General features: G+C 42.5%; 1 protein-coding gene and 1 pseudogene across 1 annotated transcript; both read left to right on the top strand.

The window, feature by feature from the left end:
* The first annotated feature begins 713 nt into the window (after positions 1 to 713).
* LOC139350592 (E3 ubiquitin-protein ligase TRIM39-like) lies at positions 714 to 3066 on the top strand (annotated as a pseudogene).
* Positions 3067 to 5472: 2406 nt separating this feature from the next.
* On the top strand, positions 5473 to 19562 carry prmt8b (protein arginine methyltransferase 8b). The gene is made up of 10 exons (XM_070992070.1): positions 5473 to 6328; positions 6987 to 7211; positions 8611 to 8766; positions 10868 to 10931; positions 12182 to 12324; positions 12616 to 12703; positions 14751 to 14866; positions 16450 to 16600; positions 17805 to 17926; positions 18570 to 19562. The coding sequence occupies exons 1-10, from the start codon at positions 6260 to 6262 to the stop codon at positions 18651 to 18653; spliced, it is 1218 nt and encodes a 405-aa protein (XP_070848171.1). The 5' UTR covers positions 5473 to 6259; the 3' UTR covers positions 18654 to 19562.
* Positions 19563 to 19679: the final 117 nt, after the last annotated feature.

The raw sequence follows: 19679 nt of genomic DNA, 5'->3' as shown, positions 1-19679 counted from the left end.
CTATAGCAAAGCAGCCTCACAGAGCTGCTAGCGTAACTTAAATCTTGTTGTCATAAATTTGGCCCTTCTCGTCATGAAATAAGATGAGAGTTGTTGACAAATTACATCCTTACATCTCCTCAAAATCAATCAAGACCTACAATCCTAATTTGTAGGATATGTACAATTAGCTATAACCTAACTTTGATTTTGGTGTGATATTTTGCAGTAATAAAAGTGTATCTTTAACTTCACAAATACAGATACTCTTGTCAGTGGATCTAAAAAGGTTGAATTAGTCCAGGAGGTGTATGGCTATGGAGCACTGAGGTTAAAAGTATAATCAAATCAGAAATGAAATTAAACATAACAATTAAGCTTTCTATGGGAAAGACTGCAGACTACAGGAAATGGTGGAGCATGTATTTTCATACTGTCAAAGGTGTCAACAAAGGAAAAACCACACAGGTATTCGAGAGAAGTTGCACATCAGTTCACGTGATGCAGGATACGTTCAGATTTTTTGAAAACACACTAATAGGAGAATTAAATGTAACAGTATCGTAATCGAGAGGGTGGCGGTAATGCAAAAACTCTTTGCCGACTGCCATTAAAAAAATAAGAGAAGAAGAATTCCGTTGCCGGGAGGAGCCCTTACTGACGTCATGTGCCAAATCGAAAGTGAATGAGGGTAGTTAGAAGCCACGCATCTTCAGAAGTAGCGTGGTTTGCCTTCAGTTTTTGCTCGTTAAACTTGCTACTTCACAGGTAAGAAGGACAATATTTCAGTGGTTCGCGTTTGAGATAAAATAAACACGATTCAGCCCATTGAGTTGAGTTGTATGAGTTGTAATTGTATTTTAATTTGTTAATTCTTGTGCAGATATGGCGGCTGCCAGCAGTCTGCTGTCAGAGGACAAGTTCCTGTGTTCTGTCTGTCTGGATGTGTTCACTGAGCCAGTCTCAACGTCATGTGGACACAACTTCTGCAGCGCATGTATACATGAGTATTGGGACAGCAGTGACATTTGCCAGTGTCCACTTTGCAAAAGGGGGTTTTCTACAAGACCCGAACTCCATGTCAACACTGTCATCTCTGAGTTAGCTGCTGAGTTTAAGACTTTAGTTCAAGTCAAAGCCTCAACTCCAGACCCTCAACTTCCTGAAACAGCAGACATTCTTTGTGATATCTGCTCTGAGATGGAGAAGGCTGTTAAATCTTGCCTGATGTGCCTTGCGTCTTTCTGTGAAGTGCACCTCGAGCCACACCAGAGAGTTGCTGGTCTCAAGAGCCACATATTATTAGACCCTGTGAAGAATCTTGATGACAGGATGTGCAAGACGCACAGCAAGATAACAGAACTGTACTGTCGGACTGACCAGGACTGCATTTGTGTCTTGTGTTTCAAAACCAGTCACAAGGGTCATGATATTGTCTCGCTTGAGGAAGAATATGAAGCAGTGATGGCAAAAAAGGATGCTGCAATGGCAAATATCCAAAATATGATGCAGTCCCGCTCCGAGAAGATAGCTGAAATTTAGAAGTCAGTTGATGAAGCTGGGACAGAGAAAGAAGCCAGTGTGCAGGTCTTCACTGACTTGATCCGCTCCATTCAGAGAAGCCAGGCCGAGCTTGTTGAGGCGATTGAGGAGAGGTACAGAGCAACGAAGCAAAAGGCTGAAGGTTTTCTCACAGATCTGAAGATGGAAGTCGCTGAGCTTAAAAGCAGAAGCAGCCAGCTGGAGCAGCTGTCACAGTCTGTGGATTGCCATCATTTTCTCCACAGCTTCCCAACCTTGTGCTCTCCTGTAAACAAGGACTGGACCGCCATTGGTGTTCACAGCGATATGTCATTTGAGGCAGTGAGACATGCTGTGACCCTGCTGAAACAGAGAGTTGATGAAGTGATGGAAGAGCTTCCTGAGATCAAAATGAAAAGCATAGCCGTTTCTCAATATGCGTTCTTCTCTGTACTTGTGTTCTTGTGTACTTGAGAAACGTCATCACTCTGAGTCCAAGTACTGTTCCAATTCTCAAGTCCGCATCTCGACAAGTACGCTCAAATACCCGGATGTGTTCTTGCCCCTCCCACTTTATCGAGGATGCATCGGATGGTGACTTGTGCGGACTTGGGGCAACCACGTATCCCAGAATGCATTTCGTCGCAACGATGCCGGAGGAGAGGACTCACAACTATAAGTTACAAGTTTGGAAATACTGCTGTTTTAGTAGTATGGAATATGGTTTTAAGATTATTTTATGTGAGAAAGTGGATGTTAAAACTTAAAATCTGTGGTCGATTCATCACGATAGCGCGTAGTTTAAAATTTGATCCAAAGTTTTCGGAGATGTGTCGTCCTGCTAACGTCATCAAGTACGCTGCTGTCCCAATTGCAGAATGACGGTCCTGCGTCCTCCCGTCCTGGAGAGACTGTACTCCTAAGTCGAACTTGCTAAGTCCGAACTGCCAAGTTCGTAAGTCCGAACTTGGCGTACTTGGTATTGAGAAACGGCCAATGAGAGAGCACGCAGTGGACTTGACTTTTGACCCTGACACAGCATATTGTTCACTTGTCATAAGCCAGGATGGAAAACAAGTGACTGATGGAGCCACAGCACAAGAGCTTCCCCACAGTCCAAACAGATTTGAAGTGTGTGCAGAGGTTTTGGCGAAGGAGGGCTTCACAACAGGGAAGTTTTACTATGAGGTGCAGGTGAAGGGGGTGATAAGGTGTATTGTTGGAGTGGTCAGAGAGTCAGTTGATCGAAAGGAAGGCACATCATTCTCAGTTGAACATGGTTTTTGGACCATTGAGCTCAATCAGGGTAAATATAAAGCATATGCAAAACCAAATGTTCAAGTCAAACCAAAAGAACAGCCTGACAAGGTGGGAATCTTTGTGGACTATGAAGGGGGAATCATTTCTTTCTATGAGGTGAACTCTAAATCACACATCTACTCTTTCACTGGTTGTCACTTTACAGAGAAACTTTATCCATACTTCAGTCCTCAAGCCAACACAGATGGAACAAACTCTGCCCCTCTCATCATAACACCTGTACCTCAAACACATTACGTTTGTTAAAAAGACCACTCAGAAATAAACTTTCATCTCAAGTAACATGCTTCACAAATCTTCCTATATGAGTAATCAAACTAGCCTTTTTATGTCCATGCATGGAAGTATGACACTGCATCATCACTGACATCCTGGTCCTTTCTCTTCAGTGTACTTGACTGTATATGTGTGGATGATACTAATGTTGCACACTAACATTGTCAGATGCAGTTGTTTAACAGTGATCAGTGTATCAGTGTAATTTATCATGATGCAATGTTTGTTAAGATATCCTGTTGCTCTCTCATGCATACTTTGATTGTTGTAATATGTGCTAGCAGTAAAGTGTAACATACCTGTACATACAGCCACAACCCTGACTGATTTATCGGATGGAGATTTACAAACAGGGACAGGAGGAATAGACCAGTGCATCATATCTCCATTTTGCATGTTTCTCATAATGAAGGGATTTTGTGGTCTAAATAAACTACACATCTGGGCTGACTTCCTCATGTCATTTATACCTAGAAGCTCTGTTACAATATTAAACTCAGATCTCCTGAATCTTTAATGTGGGCATAACTCATAAAAACGTAGCATAATGTGAGCTTAACGGCTTCCAAGTAAGGAGGAACCTGACTCCCTCCCTGCGCTATTTTGAAATTGAAGTAGATTGGACGCTGTAAAGTGCCCACGGACGTACTTCCATCAAAAAAGAAATTGCCATTTTTTTCATAAGACTTTAGGCATTTACAAGCCTTGATTGCAGCACCTCTGTTATGTTCACTGCTAGAGGGATTACATCACAAGAGCAGCCATGGCCACTAGTCTTGGAACTGATAGGTTCATTGTTTTGCACAAAAACAAATAGATATCAAGGTGTTTGCACTTTGGACATTAAGGTCAGCACACTCAATCTAACTACAGGGCTGCTGCCAGAAGTCAGTCACAGTGAGTCCTGGCTAGTTGCAGTTTTTAACAATTTAGCTGTAAAATGGAACTCAGCATTGTTTCAAGTCTTTGTCATGTTACCTGCTTTGTAAGGCTGGCAAGTCAATCAGCAGTGGTCTGCCCACTGCTTTCACTCCTGACTCCTGCCTATGTGCTCCTGCCCCCACACTGATTTGTATGTGTGTGTATGCATGTGTGTGAGATAGAGTAGATGCGCACATTATCCTCGAGTGTGATGCGTGGGCCGATGTTCTTAAGCACCACTGATGGAGCTCATCCATAACTGTGACTAAAACCTGGTGTGTTTCATTGTACTTGGATTTCATTAATGGGACACGAGCCCATTTTTCTTTTATGACAAATATCTTGCAATATTTTTCGAAATAGGTTACTACTGAATCCTTTGATACAGTATGAAAAGAGTGAGCGAGTAAGTAATGAAAGAGGTACAGATGTACACATCAAAAGAACGCTATAGAGCGTGGAAATCAAACCTCCTGAAGTAGGAGATATGTTCCAGGAAGACAGTATTTAAAGTGGATATAAACGCTATGTGAGAAAATCCTCCATCATGTTTTAAGCTTGAAACATACCTTTTTTCTTCTAGAGATCTCACCACCATCAGACAGGTGAGGGTCAGCTGTGTAATCAGGTGGAAAATGGAAATACTGGGATTTTAGGGTCGGCACTGAAGTTGATGTCAAATATGAGTGTATGTGCTCTATAATGGAAGTAAAAAGGGAGAATTTGAGACCTGAAAGAAGACCAGGAGAGGGCAGTGAATATTGGAAGACTCCTGGAGAAGGTGTTAAAATGTCCAATCGCAGCTCTCAGCGGATTCAGAATGCAAGCATGTTGCACACCACAATCAGTGATGACACAGTAGGTGTTTTGATTTTTGGCAGCCAATGAAGAGTACCTGCTGTGTCCTCACTGACTGGGATGAAGAAAAAGGGCAACATGCTTGAAAGTTGTAATTCAAAGAGAGGAGCGCAGATGGAGTGCTTTTTTGTTTTGTTTTTTAGGTAATACAGTTTCAACAAGTTCTCAACGTTAAGCTATTTTCTAAACTTTTGGGATGGCCATTGATTCACGCATTAAAAAAGTAACGAAATATTGACAATGAAATGTACTTTCATTATCAACAAAAGTAAAAGTAAAAGCACTCATTATGCAGAATGGCCCCTGCCAGTGTAAAATTATTGTAATTCGAGAACACTGACCCTCGATTCTCATTGGCTGAAATGAATAATACGCCGTTAACGAACTGCATTACATTGAATTTAAATATGCATATATCACCGGAAATGGTCAGTAACGAGCTACTGGAAGCTGTAAGTGCTATAACTCATACTTTATCTTGTCGTGGCTCAAGAAAGTGTTTGACCAGACGGTGAAAATTAATATATCGTGGAGTATGAAACACCTGTGTTATGTAAGCGAGAGGATGAGGAGCTCACCGGCTGACGGAGAGCTGGTCTCTTCTTCTGTGGTAAAGTCTGGTGTGAGGTGGCACCTGCCGTTGGAAAGCAGAGATTTATTCCCTTTTGTGACTCTTATGTTAATATTTTTGTCACGATTCGTTTCACGACATCCGGAGGGCTCGTGTCTAACGGCAGCACACGTTCACAGTTTAAACCCCCAACTTTGTCTCCGGGAAACCCCTCGAGACTACGCAAAGGACTTTCCGCGGCGCGCGCGAAGGCGAGAATTACGCGACTTTCAATGCGAGTCCCCACGCTGACAGTGTTTCCAAGAGAAGAAGAAGAGAACAGGCTCTTTTTTTTGTTTCTAATGCGCAACTAGGTGCCTTTTTTCGTCGTGGGTGACTCTTTACATTTTCTCGGATACTCTTACTCAGAAAATTTAAAATGAGCCAGCAGGTAGGGCGTCAGTTTCTTGCACGAGGACACCTAAACGGGGCGCCCAGGTGTTGACGGACGCATCGACTCCTGCCGGGACCAAACCTGCAACCTTTCAGCCAATAGACGGCTCTGCCATCCCTCGTCCTCCCACTAAAACAACCTGTATGACAGCTAAAGAATGGATTACTGTACGTTTCAAATCCATTCAGCAACTTTTCTCGGGGAACGGATTTAATTTGGTCGGACCTGTGATACCTGCACGTCTCTTATGATGACTTTCATCTTTACATGTGTTCCTGCCACATATTCGCCGGCTTAGTGTTATTTTTGACAGGTTTTTGTTAAGAATTCAGGTCCTCCGTACACTTAAAAGAGTTGTTGCCTAAATCTCGCCGGCTCTCATGGGACTGAGGCATTCGTCGCGTTGTTTGCTGCTACGGCGGAAGATGGCGGAGGCGGACAGCTCGGAGGTAGGGACCTTGTGATGTCCTGCACCCGGTAAAAGCGGGACCGGGACACTCTGAATATGGCTGTTTTAATGGTGACAACACATTAAACTTGATTATTATGTACACATCTTTGGGGTTTTTTTTAATCAACATCATCGCAACCACATTTAGAATGAATGCTGCAATATCATGGCGCGCAAGCGAAGCGAAAGTGCTTCTCCCAGTGTCCTGCAGATGTTAACGCTAGATCAATTTGCAGCAAATGCAATAATAGTGATAATGCATGCAGATGCTTTGCAGTGCGGTGAAATGATCAGCTTTGGATGCATGCACGCGATGAACGTGTCTATGTCCGCTGTCCTTGGTGCTGAAACGGAACCTGCATCTTTTGCCGTCTCTTCTCTGAGTCTCTTGTCTGTATAATGACTGTGACTATGTTTTTTCATGCATTTTTGCCTGCTAATTATATAATTCCCTTTTGGCTTGCAGTTCTTTGACCCTGCCTATATCAGCCCTGTATTAACCTATAGGCAGGTCCACTCGCTCACAATGGCACTTGCAGTTCTGTAATTGCCTTCCATGAATTCTTCAAACACTTAGCTTTATGATTCATTCAGTCTGTCATTTATAAATCCTGATACAGCTCTAACCCTTTTTCTTTCTTATTTCTCCTTAACAGCGGCAACAGCCTGTCACATCCCCCCTCTCTCAGTCAGCCCAGCCCTCCCCACTGCCTAAACCAGTGCCTACTACCCACCATGTGCCCTGCATCCCCCATACGCCTCATGTAGCGGCCCTGGCCACTTGTCCTGGACGAGGCAAGATTGCCAAGTTCATCAGCCCGGAGGAAATGACATCACGGGACTACTACTTTGACTCTTATGCCCATTTTGGCATCCATGAGGTAGGCAGGTCAGGCACACAAGTAACAGCTTGGTGTGGTTGGGGTAAAGAATGACACCAGATGCTTCCTGCTTGGTCTAACCTGATGCTCTTTAACTTGCCAAGGAGTTTCAACCCTGTTTGTCTGGATTTCTGTCAGCAGGATATGTCAAACACTGCAGCTGATGTAACACCAGCAGATTTTCATGGGCAGATAGGCTTTGATTTTGGTAGTGAGCCAAATCTTCTTTCTGGAATAGATGATTTTTATCCATAACTAAAAAACTATTGCATACACAGAGTTGATTGCAAATTCTCAGTTCATTGAATCTGAAAATCAATAGAAAAGTAGCAGTGCAAAAGCAAAGTTTAAACCCAGACAGCTGCTAAAAACAACAAAACAAAGATCCAGGCAAAGTAAATACAAGCTAAGATGAGTCGTCTGTCCTCCAGCGCTTTCAAACAGGACTTTTAACAAAGTATGAAACCAATCAAGACACTGCAGACCTCTCTCGGAAACCTAAAGTCTTAAGCTGCATATAGCACCTCTTGTACAAAAAATAAAAACATTTAATTTAAAAATGTAATCTAATTACCTCCACCCCAAATTAAACTCCAAACATAAACCTCAGAGGCAAATGTCCGCTTACAAACAACCAGACTTTACATTTTGAGAATGATATCTCGTGGGAAACTGCCTCCTAGCAGATAAAAGAGTCAGCTTTTCCATTACCAACTGTCACTAAAGACAGCAGATGCACAGTAATAATCCACGTGCAGTGCTCCATAAATTAAAGCAATCTGTCTGTCTTTTACAGTCATCTACACTGAACTGCTAAACACTGTAAGATGGTGAAGCTATACCCTAGCTAACGACCTTGATCTGTGAAGGGGTGGTGGTGGAAAAGTTTGGGGACATATAGACCTTTTTAAATAGTGTCCATATTTAGCATGTGGGTCAGGTTTTTGTCTGCTTGCAGACAAAGACAGTGCCCTGATTAGAGGAGTGCAAAGCAAGGAAGATGGAAAGTGGGATGTGTGAATGGGCTCAGGGAGATGGATATCAGGTGGTCCCCAAAGGCTTTGTGTTGTACTCCTGTCTATTTCAAGAAGCTCTGCCACTGTCACTGAGGCTTTTGGCCTAAATACTGACTTATGTACCTCATTATACATGAAAAACTGATGGATTCACAGGCTGAAGAAAATATGCGACTGCCAGCTTTTAGCATAATGTATACACATTTGTATGATCATTATGTGGTTTATGTATTCCTTTGAGCATTTTTCTGAATCACGCTCTTCCTCAGGCCGCCTATACCCATTCAGTATGGACACTATAGAGGCTTGCATGTTATTCAAGAGCTCAAAAGTCATTATGCGGCACAGCTATGAACTCTCAGTTTTATCTCTAATTTAAACAGGAGATGCTGAAAGACGAGGTGCGGACGCTGACCTACCGGAACGCCATGTACCACAACAAGCATGTGTTCAAGGATAAAATCGTCCTGGATGTTGGTAGTGGCACGGGGATCCTCTCTATGTTTGCTGCCAATGCTGGCGCCAAACACGTGTATGGGGTGAGATAGATAGATACGCCCTTTGACCACAGACAAACACTCCACGGTTCAGATTCTTCGTTAGACTCATCCAACCGCCCATGCTCTGTTTAAATCTTTATGAGAGAGAAAAGCCAAATTAAATGTGCAAATTAATATCATATCTTGCTCCGCCATCACATTATCTCACATCCATGGCCTCCCTTACCCAAATCATGCACGCACACACATCCTGCCTTTTTAAAAATCCTCTTAAAGGCTAGCATTTTTTTTTCATTGAGTCCAGAAACTGGTAATCTCTTTTAGACAATCTTACACACAGGCAATAAGAGAGACACTCCCTTTAAATCAAGGCAAGGCACCTTATTTATGTAGCACATTTCATACACTGGGCTGATTCAGAGTGCTTTACAGAGTAATAAAAAATACAGTAAAAGATTCACAATTAAAAGGTACAAAATAGCAGACTTGGAAACAAAAGCTAGAATACTTAAAATGTAAAATACTGCAGTTCAAATCAAGTGAAATACAAAAAAAGAACAATGGATCCTCGTTTTGGTCAAACATGTCACAATCCACCGATGAATGAGAGTCATATAGAGTCAAGCTATCCCCCCCCCCACCCCCCTGGAGTGTTCACTGCAAGTAATCATTACCCAGACTGTGTGCATCCTGATGAAGTGCTTTCTTTGAGTGTGTGCTAACCAGTGTTGGGATTTTAGAAATGGTGAAATGTGGTCTTATTTCCTAGTTTTTGTCATGACCATGGCATCAGTGTTTGTGAAAGCTCTGTGAACAGACTACCACAGTAATCCAATCTAGTGGAAACAGAGGCATTGGTAAGCCTTACCAGAACAATGAGGCAGGTTGCCTGTGTGAAAAAGAACAGTTCACTGTGAACAGGAAAGTCAACATGAACTGGGCAATCCAGTAGAGCTGAGCCGAGCTAGCTGGGAGGAATGGCGGACTAGCGAGGTGGGGCACAAAGAGTTGGCTGACTTGCGGCAGGGGATCCAGGTGTGTATGGCTTTGGGTTTTCTAGGGCAGAGAGACAAGGCACAGGAGTAATATCACAGGTCAGGAGCATAGAGAACAGAAATCCAAAAAGAGGGCCAAGATGAAGTACCATGAAGGACGAGCTGGCAGAGACTGCAGTGAAGAAGTGGGCTTTATATACTGTGCTGGACGATTAGTGATGAGCCACAGGTGTGCGAGTGGGTTGGCTGGAGGAGGGGCAGGTGAGCATGCCCAGAGAGAGAAAACACACATGCCGCAGCAGAGAAAGGGAACAGAGGAAAGTGACAGTTTGGACATTATTCCTCTGATTCTTGCCACATTTTTTTAAAGGGTAGTGAGCCAACAGTTACCGATTCGATGTGGCTGTTGAAATTTATCTGAAATTTCTGGCTTGAATCTTAGTTATGATATCCAGGGAGTCAAGGTGAGAGCCGACATCCTGTCTTTCATTCTGTGCTCCAGAGACAATTATATAATTGTGGGAGGACACTTCATTATTTTGTAGGATTGGTTTAAAGGAAACATCTAGAGATTTAACAGGAGAGGTCCCAAGACGGACCCCTGTGGAACCCTGAGAGTCAAGGCCAACAACAGGCTGTCAAAGTGCTTCCTGTCGTGAAGACTTGAACCACTTCAGGACAGCTCCAGAGAGTCCACCCCCAGTTTTCTAGTCTTTGAATTGTGTGGTTCACAGTGTCAAAGGCAGCACTAAACCAGGGCTGTAACTCACAGGTTATACAGTACTGACACTGTCTCCCACAGTTATGTGTGAGTCACATACTGTATTATACGTATGAATGGAAGACTAAAAGGATGTATTAGTTTTCACGCTGCACAGAGTCTGAGATGAGTGACATTACTGTTGGGTGAATTAGCAGGGTTTGATTAAGTGTGTCCTTCCAGTGTTACCCCAAAGGATAACCTTCTGTGTATGGGGAGGGAGTATGGCAGTTAACACCATTGCTTTTATCCATCTAAGGAATAAGATGTTTCTTATCAGCTATTAAAATAGTTGAATGTGTCATGACATGTCATTGCCACAAACATTCAGCGGTTTCTCATTCAGAAGACACCAGACCTGTGGTTTTTGTCCTTGTGCCTACAGATTGAATGCTCGAGTATATCTGAATACTCAGAGAAGATTATCAAGTCAAATCACCTACACAATGGTAAGTTGAAGTGCTTTTTCATTACCTCTATATATCTTACATCCATCTGTCTGAGTGCAGAAGAGCGTGATGACATCTGGATTAGAAGTAGCGTGAAAAATCTGCATATTTCCATCATTACCGTCACACCCGACAATATTAGTCACAGTTCTGATGGTTAACTGGCAGCTTGCCTCTGATGTCAAATAACCGTAATCTCTGCCATCAATCAGAATTCCCTCAGTGGTGCTGATTACCATTGTAAATTGCCACCCTGAACTTCACAGATGGAGGACTGGCAACAGATGGTGGGTTTCATAGCCTGCAGATTTGATATTAGGCTGTTTTTTGTTTCATCTGTTATATTTACATTGAAGGTGTTTAAAGCTGATGGTCTTATTAAGGCGTACAGAAATTAACATCCAAGTGTAAATAGTACTCTTTAATGTATATGCCATTATTTATACAGTAATGCCTGCAAATACTATCACCCAATCAGTAACCAAGCAAATTATATTCAGTCATGTTTATTGATTAGGAATAAACAAGGAGAAAATGCATTGATTGCATTGACTAAATTAGAATTACATCTTTAAGGTGTTTAAGAAAGAGCTAGTTTACAGAGAAAGTATGTGCACATTAAATGCTTTCATTTTTCCTCCACAGAGGGGTTAAAGGTGTTCTCTGTTAAGTTATATGAATAATTCAGCAGTGTACATACACGTTCTTTTCATGAATAACATAAAGTAAGAGAATGGGTCTGAGCAAGTTGGCCTGAAAAGGAATTCGGGTAGAAGCAATCATAGATGACAAGACCCTGTGGACACCTGTAGAGCATTTTACACATTTTCCCTTTTTAAGCTACTTCATCATTTGCTTCCAGTTCTTTTCTTTGTTGTCAAAAACATGCAGTACTTCCACTTATTTCACACATTTACCGATTTAAAAAAAGTATTATCGTGTAATTACCAGACTTGCTACTGCTGAACTCCTTGCCGTGTTACATGTATTTCACTTTGCTATGTTTTCTTCCAAGAATCTCCGTGGGTCAAAGAGGCCAAAATGGAAAACAGAAAACAAGACAAAGCAAATTGATGCATAAAACACTGAGGCATACAGCCGCTGTAATTAGGCTGCGCTAATTCTCAGCAATCCCATGGCATAAAAACAGTGTCATCTGAGAATAAAGTCATGGTTTGATTTGCATTAATGTGATGAAGATGCTGTGTAGTAATTTATTGCCTGCTGTCTTGTGGCTCTCATCTCCACAGTGATTACCATCTTCAAGGGCAAGGTGGAGGAGGTGGAGCTGCCTGTGGAGAAGGTGGACATTATCATCTCAGAGTGGATGGGCTACTGCCTCTTCTACGAGTCCATGCTCAACACCGTCATCTTCGCCAGGGACAAGTGGCTGGTATGAGGGTGCTGCTGGAGGCTTACGGAGGGTTGGGTGTAGCTGGCTGGACAAATAAGGCTTCAACACATAAAGACGCCCAGCAGTGATGAAGTAGAGGATTTACTGTGTTTGCTGCATGTGTCTGCTGCACACATGCTGAGGTTAAACGTGAATGATTTGCTTTCTAACCTCAGTAGCTGCCTGCAGCACATGTGATCTTATTTTACATACCAGGTGTGCGAATAATAAAGGTGATGGATGGCCTCTGAGTGTGCGTGCAATGACTCCTGAAGCTTTTCTTGTACTCAGAAACCTGGAGGCCTGATGTTCCCGGACAGAGCCGCTCTCTATGTGGTAGCCATTGAAGACCGGCAGTACAAGGACTTCAAGATTCATTGTGAGTAGTTGCGGCAGATTTGTTAGCCTTTTTTCTCATGTTTTTGCTAAGTCATTGCTTTCCTCTGTCTCTCTGTCTTCCTCTCAGCTGTGCGATGCATAATTAACAACCACTGTGCAGATGAAGCAAAATCAAGTTAGATAGAAAATAGTATGATTGCACTTTCTAAAGCCATTATCTATGAAAGCTAAAATCAGCATAAACAGATATTTTATTAAACTTGCATCAATTGATATTTTTTGCCACTTGTCGATGGCATAAATAGAACCAAGTGGATTCCTCACTATGAGTGACCAGTGTTATATTACACACAGTCATTTGATCCATTGTTAATGTAAAAATATTATTTAGAGCAGCTTTGAGGCTTTACTGACCAGCGATAAGCCATTAATAAGGACAACATTTGGGTTGCCAGGTTGTGAAAAATCTGTTTGGCTGATGTATTACTGCAGACTGTGTGAAATGAGTAAGTCCTAAATAAAAGGTCATGGGTTTGTCACGTTTTAATGAGCCATCAGGACTGTAGTTATTATTATTAGTAAGTCAATAATAAAGAGTTTCTCCACCACAATAACCCATCAGGTTTGGGTTTGAAGGGTATTTTGGTCAGCAGCCCTTCTATAGACGTGGTGGAAATGTCAGGCTAAGCTAGCTGAGTTAACTTTAGCTAAAAAGAAAGCAAGTTCTGCTAGGACATAAAACAACCAAAATGGATTTTTCACAACCTGGCAACCCAAATTATATACTCAAATGTAAATAAAAGTAAGACCAGTGCCATCTTTAAAAGTACCCAGTCCAGGCTGTTTTTTCCTCAGGTAGCTCTGGTCTTTCGTCACTCACGTTTATCAAAACATGCTAGCAAGTGTCCTATTTTATGCTGTTTTTGTTGGAGGTGCAGCTTAAGCTCAGAGGACAGGAACAGGATCAACAGGAATGGGTAGGAAGTTCAAGAGCGTTATGCAAAGGTGTATAATGTTGTTAGTGAGCTGAAGAGCTCTTTTAGCGGTAGGATCGGCGCTCTTCAGAGCGGTTCAGGAAGCGCTTTTTACCTGCTGCGGGGAAGTTTTGTAATGAACACTGCCACTGACCTTCGCTGGTGATGATGTCGATGATGGTCTGATGTTGATGGATGGTGGTTGTACTGAGGATTGCACTGGTTCTGTGAATACTTTGATGTCCTTTTATAACTACTAACATATACTAGTACACTCACATTAATGTCAAGTGCTCTCCCTTTATTTTGTATTGCCATCAAGCCATCGGGTCCATTATAGAAACCCTGTGTAAAACATAAGAAAGTAGTACCAAAGGTATTTAAACAGTGAGGTGCCTTTATCCCACAGTTCATTATCCGCTTTATTTGTGTTCAAATAACTATCACAGCAGGAGTGCTGAGCTTAACATAGTGGTCCAGATCAAAGCGCCAATATTAAAGGTGCCATTCACACTTGTATTTAGACACCAAATCTGGGTTAACAACTCCTACCGAGTTTCCTTTTGCTGCATAGGTGGCCTTCTCTGTTCTCTTACATCCATACTTTCACATAAATCCCAAAAGAATTCAGTCAACCCAAACCCTCACGCTTTTATTTTTAGTTTCCCTCTGCGTCGGTGGCATATTCCACCTTCACGTCGTTCAGACATAGTGTTTGGCCCCCTGACGAAGCAAGGTGGAGCGGAGGGACAGAGGGAATGGGGGAGGAAAAGCCTGCTCGGTGTGTTTTCAGTCCAAATTATTATTTAAAAAAAGCCTGCCAGACATGGCGGAGGAGGTGGAGGAGGCTGGAGTCTATTTTCAGGAGGGCTTGTCTTTCTCCACTCAGGGGCTGGATAGACAGAGAGACAGCGTGAGCGCGGGACTGTGTTTCCTGGCAGGGTTAAGTGCTTTGTTTGACTTTCTTTGCTACTTTTTTCATGCTGACAGCTTGGCAGGAACAGAGAAGTGTATGAAAATTCACAAAGTAAAAATCCACAGAACACATACTGTGGTGCACGTGTATTCATATGGGAGCTGCTCTTCAGGTGTTTATGTTGTGTGCGTGCACAGGGTGGGAAAACGTGTACGGGTTCGACATGAGCTGCATTCGCAATGTGGCCATCAAAGAGCCTCTGGTGGATGTGGTAGATCCCAAGCAGGTGGTGACTAATGCCTGCCTCCTAAAGGTTAGTCTGTGTGATGTGATATGATGGAGTGTGAACGCACGTCAAGCTTTGGTCTTTCATGCCATATTGTTTTATACCTTGAAAAATTGCAGTGTTTTTCATTTTTGTGCTGTGCTGTGAGCTTCTTGAGTTCCTAAAAAAAAGGCAGAGACAGCTATCAATCCCAGAGCCTCAGAGCATTTCAGCCCGCCGAGCCTGTTTTCATGTACATTACAGCGGTTTCTGGAGAACTGTAATAGTCTGCGGCTCTGTTTTCATGCTTGAAGATACAACAGTGGCTTGTCTTTCATCTCACAAATGAACAGAGGATAGAAGCATTCAGGGAGGCAATATGTCCTCTTTGTCCCCTCCACCTCAACCTTTCTTTTCATTGCTTTTCATTGTTCCCTCTCTCTGCTTCATATCCTGTTTTTTTCTATTTTGAGTATCAGATATCTTGTCTCATTCCTCGCTTCTTCCCTCTCACTTCTTCTCACCCTTCATCTTCTGCCACATTCTCTGATTTAAACAATGTCAGGCCTCACTAGTGTGAGCGACTAAGGAGGTCTCGCTCTGTCTCTCCCTCTGTGATGAGGTGAAATGTCACACAAGAGTCACCTGTGGGGGTGAAACCGGCTCCCGATCACTTCAGTAAGCACCGAGGAGGGTGGTCAGTCCTTAGTTAGTGACACGCTGGTCTAAAGATTAATTCTCACCCTCTGTATTACTTCTTACATGTGTGTCTTCAGGGCTTAGTCACCCCGTCCCCCTGCTGCTAGCCCCATCTCAATTCAAACTGCCACTCATGCCTCACGAGCTAAAATTACAAAGTCGCTCCCGGGGACTTTTTTCTCTCTCCTCCTACAATTCGCTGTATACGATACTGGCCTTGTACCATTGGAAAGGACAGAGGTGTTAAATCACAATCTGTCATGCTGACGCCACATGGCCGAGTGAGGCCGGGCAAGATGAACAGGTTGCAGTGTAAAATACCCCCCACCCCCCATGTCCTTCCCACACACACTCACGCACACCCTCCTCTTAAATACAGCATCATCTACATGCAAAGCAGGGACACACCTGCTGCACTCCTATTTTCAAACCCACAGTGACGCCTGCCAGGTAACAAAATGTGATCCTTGAATTTGTGAACATATTCATCAGGCAGCGCTTGATTTAGACGCAAGCAAATATACAGACACACACACATGCATACACACACACACACACACACACACACACACACACACACACACACACACACACACACACACACACACACACAGCCTCCCTCCCTTGCCGACTTGAGGGAGGACACCCACACAGCATGTGTACTGTGAGCAGGCTTCGTTTGCCAGCCGTGATTCAACCTGTGGGCTTTCACACACAAACACTTACACATGCACAATAATCATGGTGAATAATCAAGAAGCATTGACATATATATGCACCGCGTGTGTGTGAGAGGCGGCAAGTGGGGGTGACAACTTGCGTGTGTCTGCTTGTACATGTGGTGTGCTGTTTTGCTGAGCTGCTAGTCACACAGGGTATTTCATGAATTGAAAAGCACCCGTATCTCTTGAAAGCAGTATGTTTGTTTCCAGGAAGTGGACATCTACACCGTGAAGCCAGAGGACCTGTCCTTCACATCAGCCTTCTGCCTGCAGATCCAGCGCAACGATTACGTCCACGCCTTGGTCACCTATTTCAACATCGAGTTCACAAAGTGTCACAAGAAGACTGGCTTCTCCACTGGTGAGGACTCTCAGGTTGTAACAAACTGTTCACACAGACAACAACTCACATGTATACATACATAATATTAAAAGAAAACAAAAAGCAGGAAACACACATTCATGGGGAATTGCTCAGTTGGAAATTAGAGCAGAAAAGATCTTCTAAAATTTTCTGTTTCAGTCAGTCCTTAGATGGCAAATTAATGCCACCGAATTGAATTTTAGATCACAAACATGCTAAAATATGGCTAGTTTTTCTGCAGATCTGCATAGTATTCATGAATGGCAAATCATATAAGGAAGGGACATGAGTGAATGAAATTTAAAGGCGAGAGGCAAACCAAGTAGCAGCATTTCCTTTTCAGAAACATTGTCCCTGTTTCTCTTGATAATTCACAAAACCTGTTTTTACTGGAAGAACTTTCTATTAAAGAAATGGCCCTTGGACAAGTGTGGAAAATGGTCAAATCTGGCTGGCGGTATTTATTCAAGTTAACCAACCCCTTACGCTTTAGTGTCCACATAAGACATTATTAAAATGTCAAATTTCAGAAAAAAGTGCATAAAAGTAATGGAAGTCATGAATATTTTGCACTCCGCCCGCCCCACGGTGAAATATCCAGCAAGTATTCCAAATTTCTGTAGAAATCTTTGAGCATTTGTGAGCCGTAAAATCAATGTCCCCTGAAAAGAAGCTACTGTACGTCAGCATCTTAGCTCTTGGCTACACTCTGCTGGTGTTACATGGGTCGACCTGCTGTTTGCAGGGACAGAATCACCAGGCACTTCTGGAAAAATGGCGCTGAGGACGCCTGTTAAAGAGAGGGTAGCTAGGCTTATGTAAGCTTATGTTAATACATTCATGCATCCAGCGCTTACATAATGTCGTGTAGAGGAGGTTCTATGTTTGGCCGAGTCTGTTGGGCCTGAGGCTCAGCATCACTGAAAGAGTTCTCTGCTGTCAGCCTCTGTATTTCTCCCACTGGGTGAGTGAGTTTCAGACACTTTGCTGTTGCTGCTGCCTGAGGGAGCTGAAAGCCCATTGGAACCAGTGCGTCGTGTAAATTTTATAATTTCTCACACTCCCCTTAACTTTTCTTTCTTGCCTCTGCTTTACCCTTTCCCTCTTTCACCTCTGTACACATTATCTTCTTCCCTCTTTGTATCTTGTTCTGTCACATTCCTTTTCATGTTTGCCCCCTTCCTCCTCTCCTCTACCTCAGCTCCAGATGCCGCCAGCACACACTGGAAGCAGACAGTGTTTTACTTAGAAGACTACTTAACTGTCAAGAAAGGAGAGGAGATCTTTGGCAGTGTCACTGTCAGGCCCAATGAGAAGAATGTGGTAAGACTTATAAGAAATACGCCCAAAATTGTCAAAAGTTTAGATTTAAGCAGTGGTGGAAAAAAAATTTTTTTTTTGGAAATATTATTAGATGAAAAGACTGACACCATTTTCATATCTGTCCTTTAAATATGAGGGTGCAGCCAGCAGCTGCTTATCTTAGCTTAGCATCAAGGGGAAATGGGTTGTTTCCACCCAAAGGTCAAAAATGGTACAAAAAGCCAATAGAGTTCAGTTATTAGCATGTTAAATCTTGGTTGTGTAAAAACAAAAATTGCAGTTATTTGGGCCGTATTGACATTGACGCTCATTAACACAGAAAAACTGCTTTTGTGGGCGGTGAACTGAAAATCAGCCCACTTGTGTCACTGCGTTTCCAGAGCTGTACAGCAAACAAGTATCAACAAAAATAAAAACACTGGTTGAGTTTCTGAAACGTGGCTACTGCTAGCAACATTAGCATGGTAGCTAAGGTGGCCCGTACAGTGCCACTGTGATGGCATTTAAATACATTTGAAGGACGTTTTTTGTTTTGTGTGAAGGTTTTCTTTGGCTGCTTTCATGCCAAGTGGAAGTGTCTGCTTTTCTTAATAATTAATAAAAATGTCCTCGGTTAATTAAAAATCGTTTGAATGTTTTACAGCGTGACCTGGAGTTCACCCTGGAGCTAGACTTTAAAGGACAGCTATGTGAGGCCGCCATTTCCCACGACTATAAAATGCGTTAGGAACAACAACCAACCAACCAACTACCCTCAGTCCTTTGCGACCCACTTGGAGAGGAGGGGGAGGGCACAGGCTCTCCAACAAGTATTCCAGTTGGCCAGCAAGGGTGACCAGATGCATCTGATTGGATGCCATCATGCCAGCACCAAACGATGTCACCAGAAAAGGCAAGTATCTATCAGCAATAGTGCCATCACCTGCACCAACGTGATTGACTCGGGCACATCGTTGAATGTAACACCCTAAATGAACTTGATTTTTTTTCTCAGTAGTTTCTGGAAATTGTATTATTTTGAGTATAAAATGAAAAGCATTTCCGAGTCTTTATATTGTCAGCGCAGCTAACTGAAAAGCATTGATCTGTGTGATGTTGAGAGGGTTACAGCACAGCCATTATCTGTTTTTCCTTTAGTCATTTGTTAGGATTTATTACGCACTGTGTTATTGTGTAAAAGGTACAGTAATCAATTGTGTTTTATTTTTGTTATTTATTATTTGCATGTGAAAGTTTTTTGCTTCATTGATTTCAGAAAAAAATTTGAAATGTAATTTATTTATTTCTTTAATTGAGGACAATTCAGAGCAACTGTACTTTGGTGCCAGAGTGAAACCGAGCAATGAATCAGAAGAGTAACAAACACAGATGCAATATGTCACGCACCACTTTGTTTTGGAGATCAGAAGAAACAAAGAATATGAAAAAATGAATGATGAACACGATGATGAATAAAACGTCAGAGAATCGAGTCTGATTTTCTCACATGATTTTCATTTAAACAGCTATTTTAATGAATTCCAAATCATTTATTTGAGGATTAGCTTCAGCATAAAATAGAACTACAGACCGGTGACAAAATAAAGGAAAACCCAACATGAAGCGTCTTGACATTGATTCTACGCTATTTTGCCAAAAGCTATTCCCTCATTTGGTGTTTTGATGATGGTTGATGGAGAGCAATGGTTCAAAATCTCCCACAGGTGATCACCTGGATTCAGATCTGGTGCCTGCGAAGGCTACAGCATATGCG

The sequence above is a fragment of the Chaetodon trifascialis genome, chromosome 22 (assembly GCF_039877785.1).
Source record: "Chaetodon trifascialis isolate fChaTrf1 chromosome 22, fChaTrf1.hap1, whole genome shotgun sequence".
In the NCBI taxonomy this organism is placed as follows: Eukaryota; Metazoa; Chordata; class Actinopteri; order Chaetodontiformes; family Chaetodontidae; genus Chaetodon; species Chaetodon trifascialis.
This window is presented reverse-complemented; position numbering and strand designations above follow the sequence as displayed.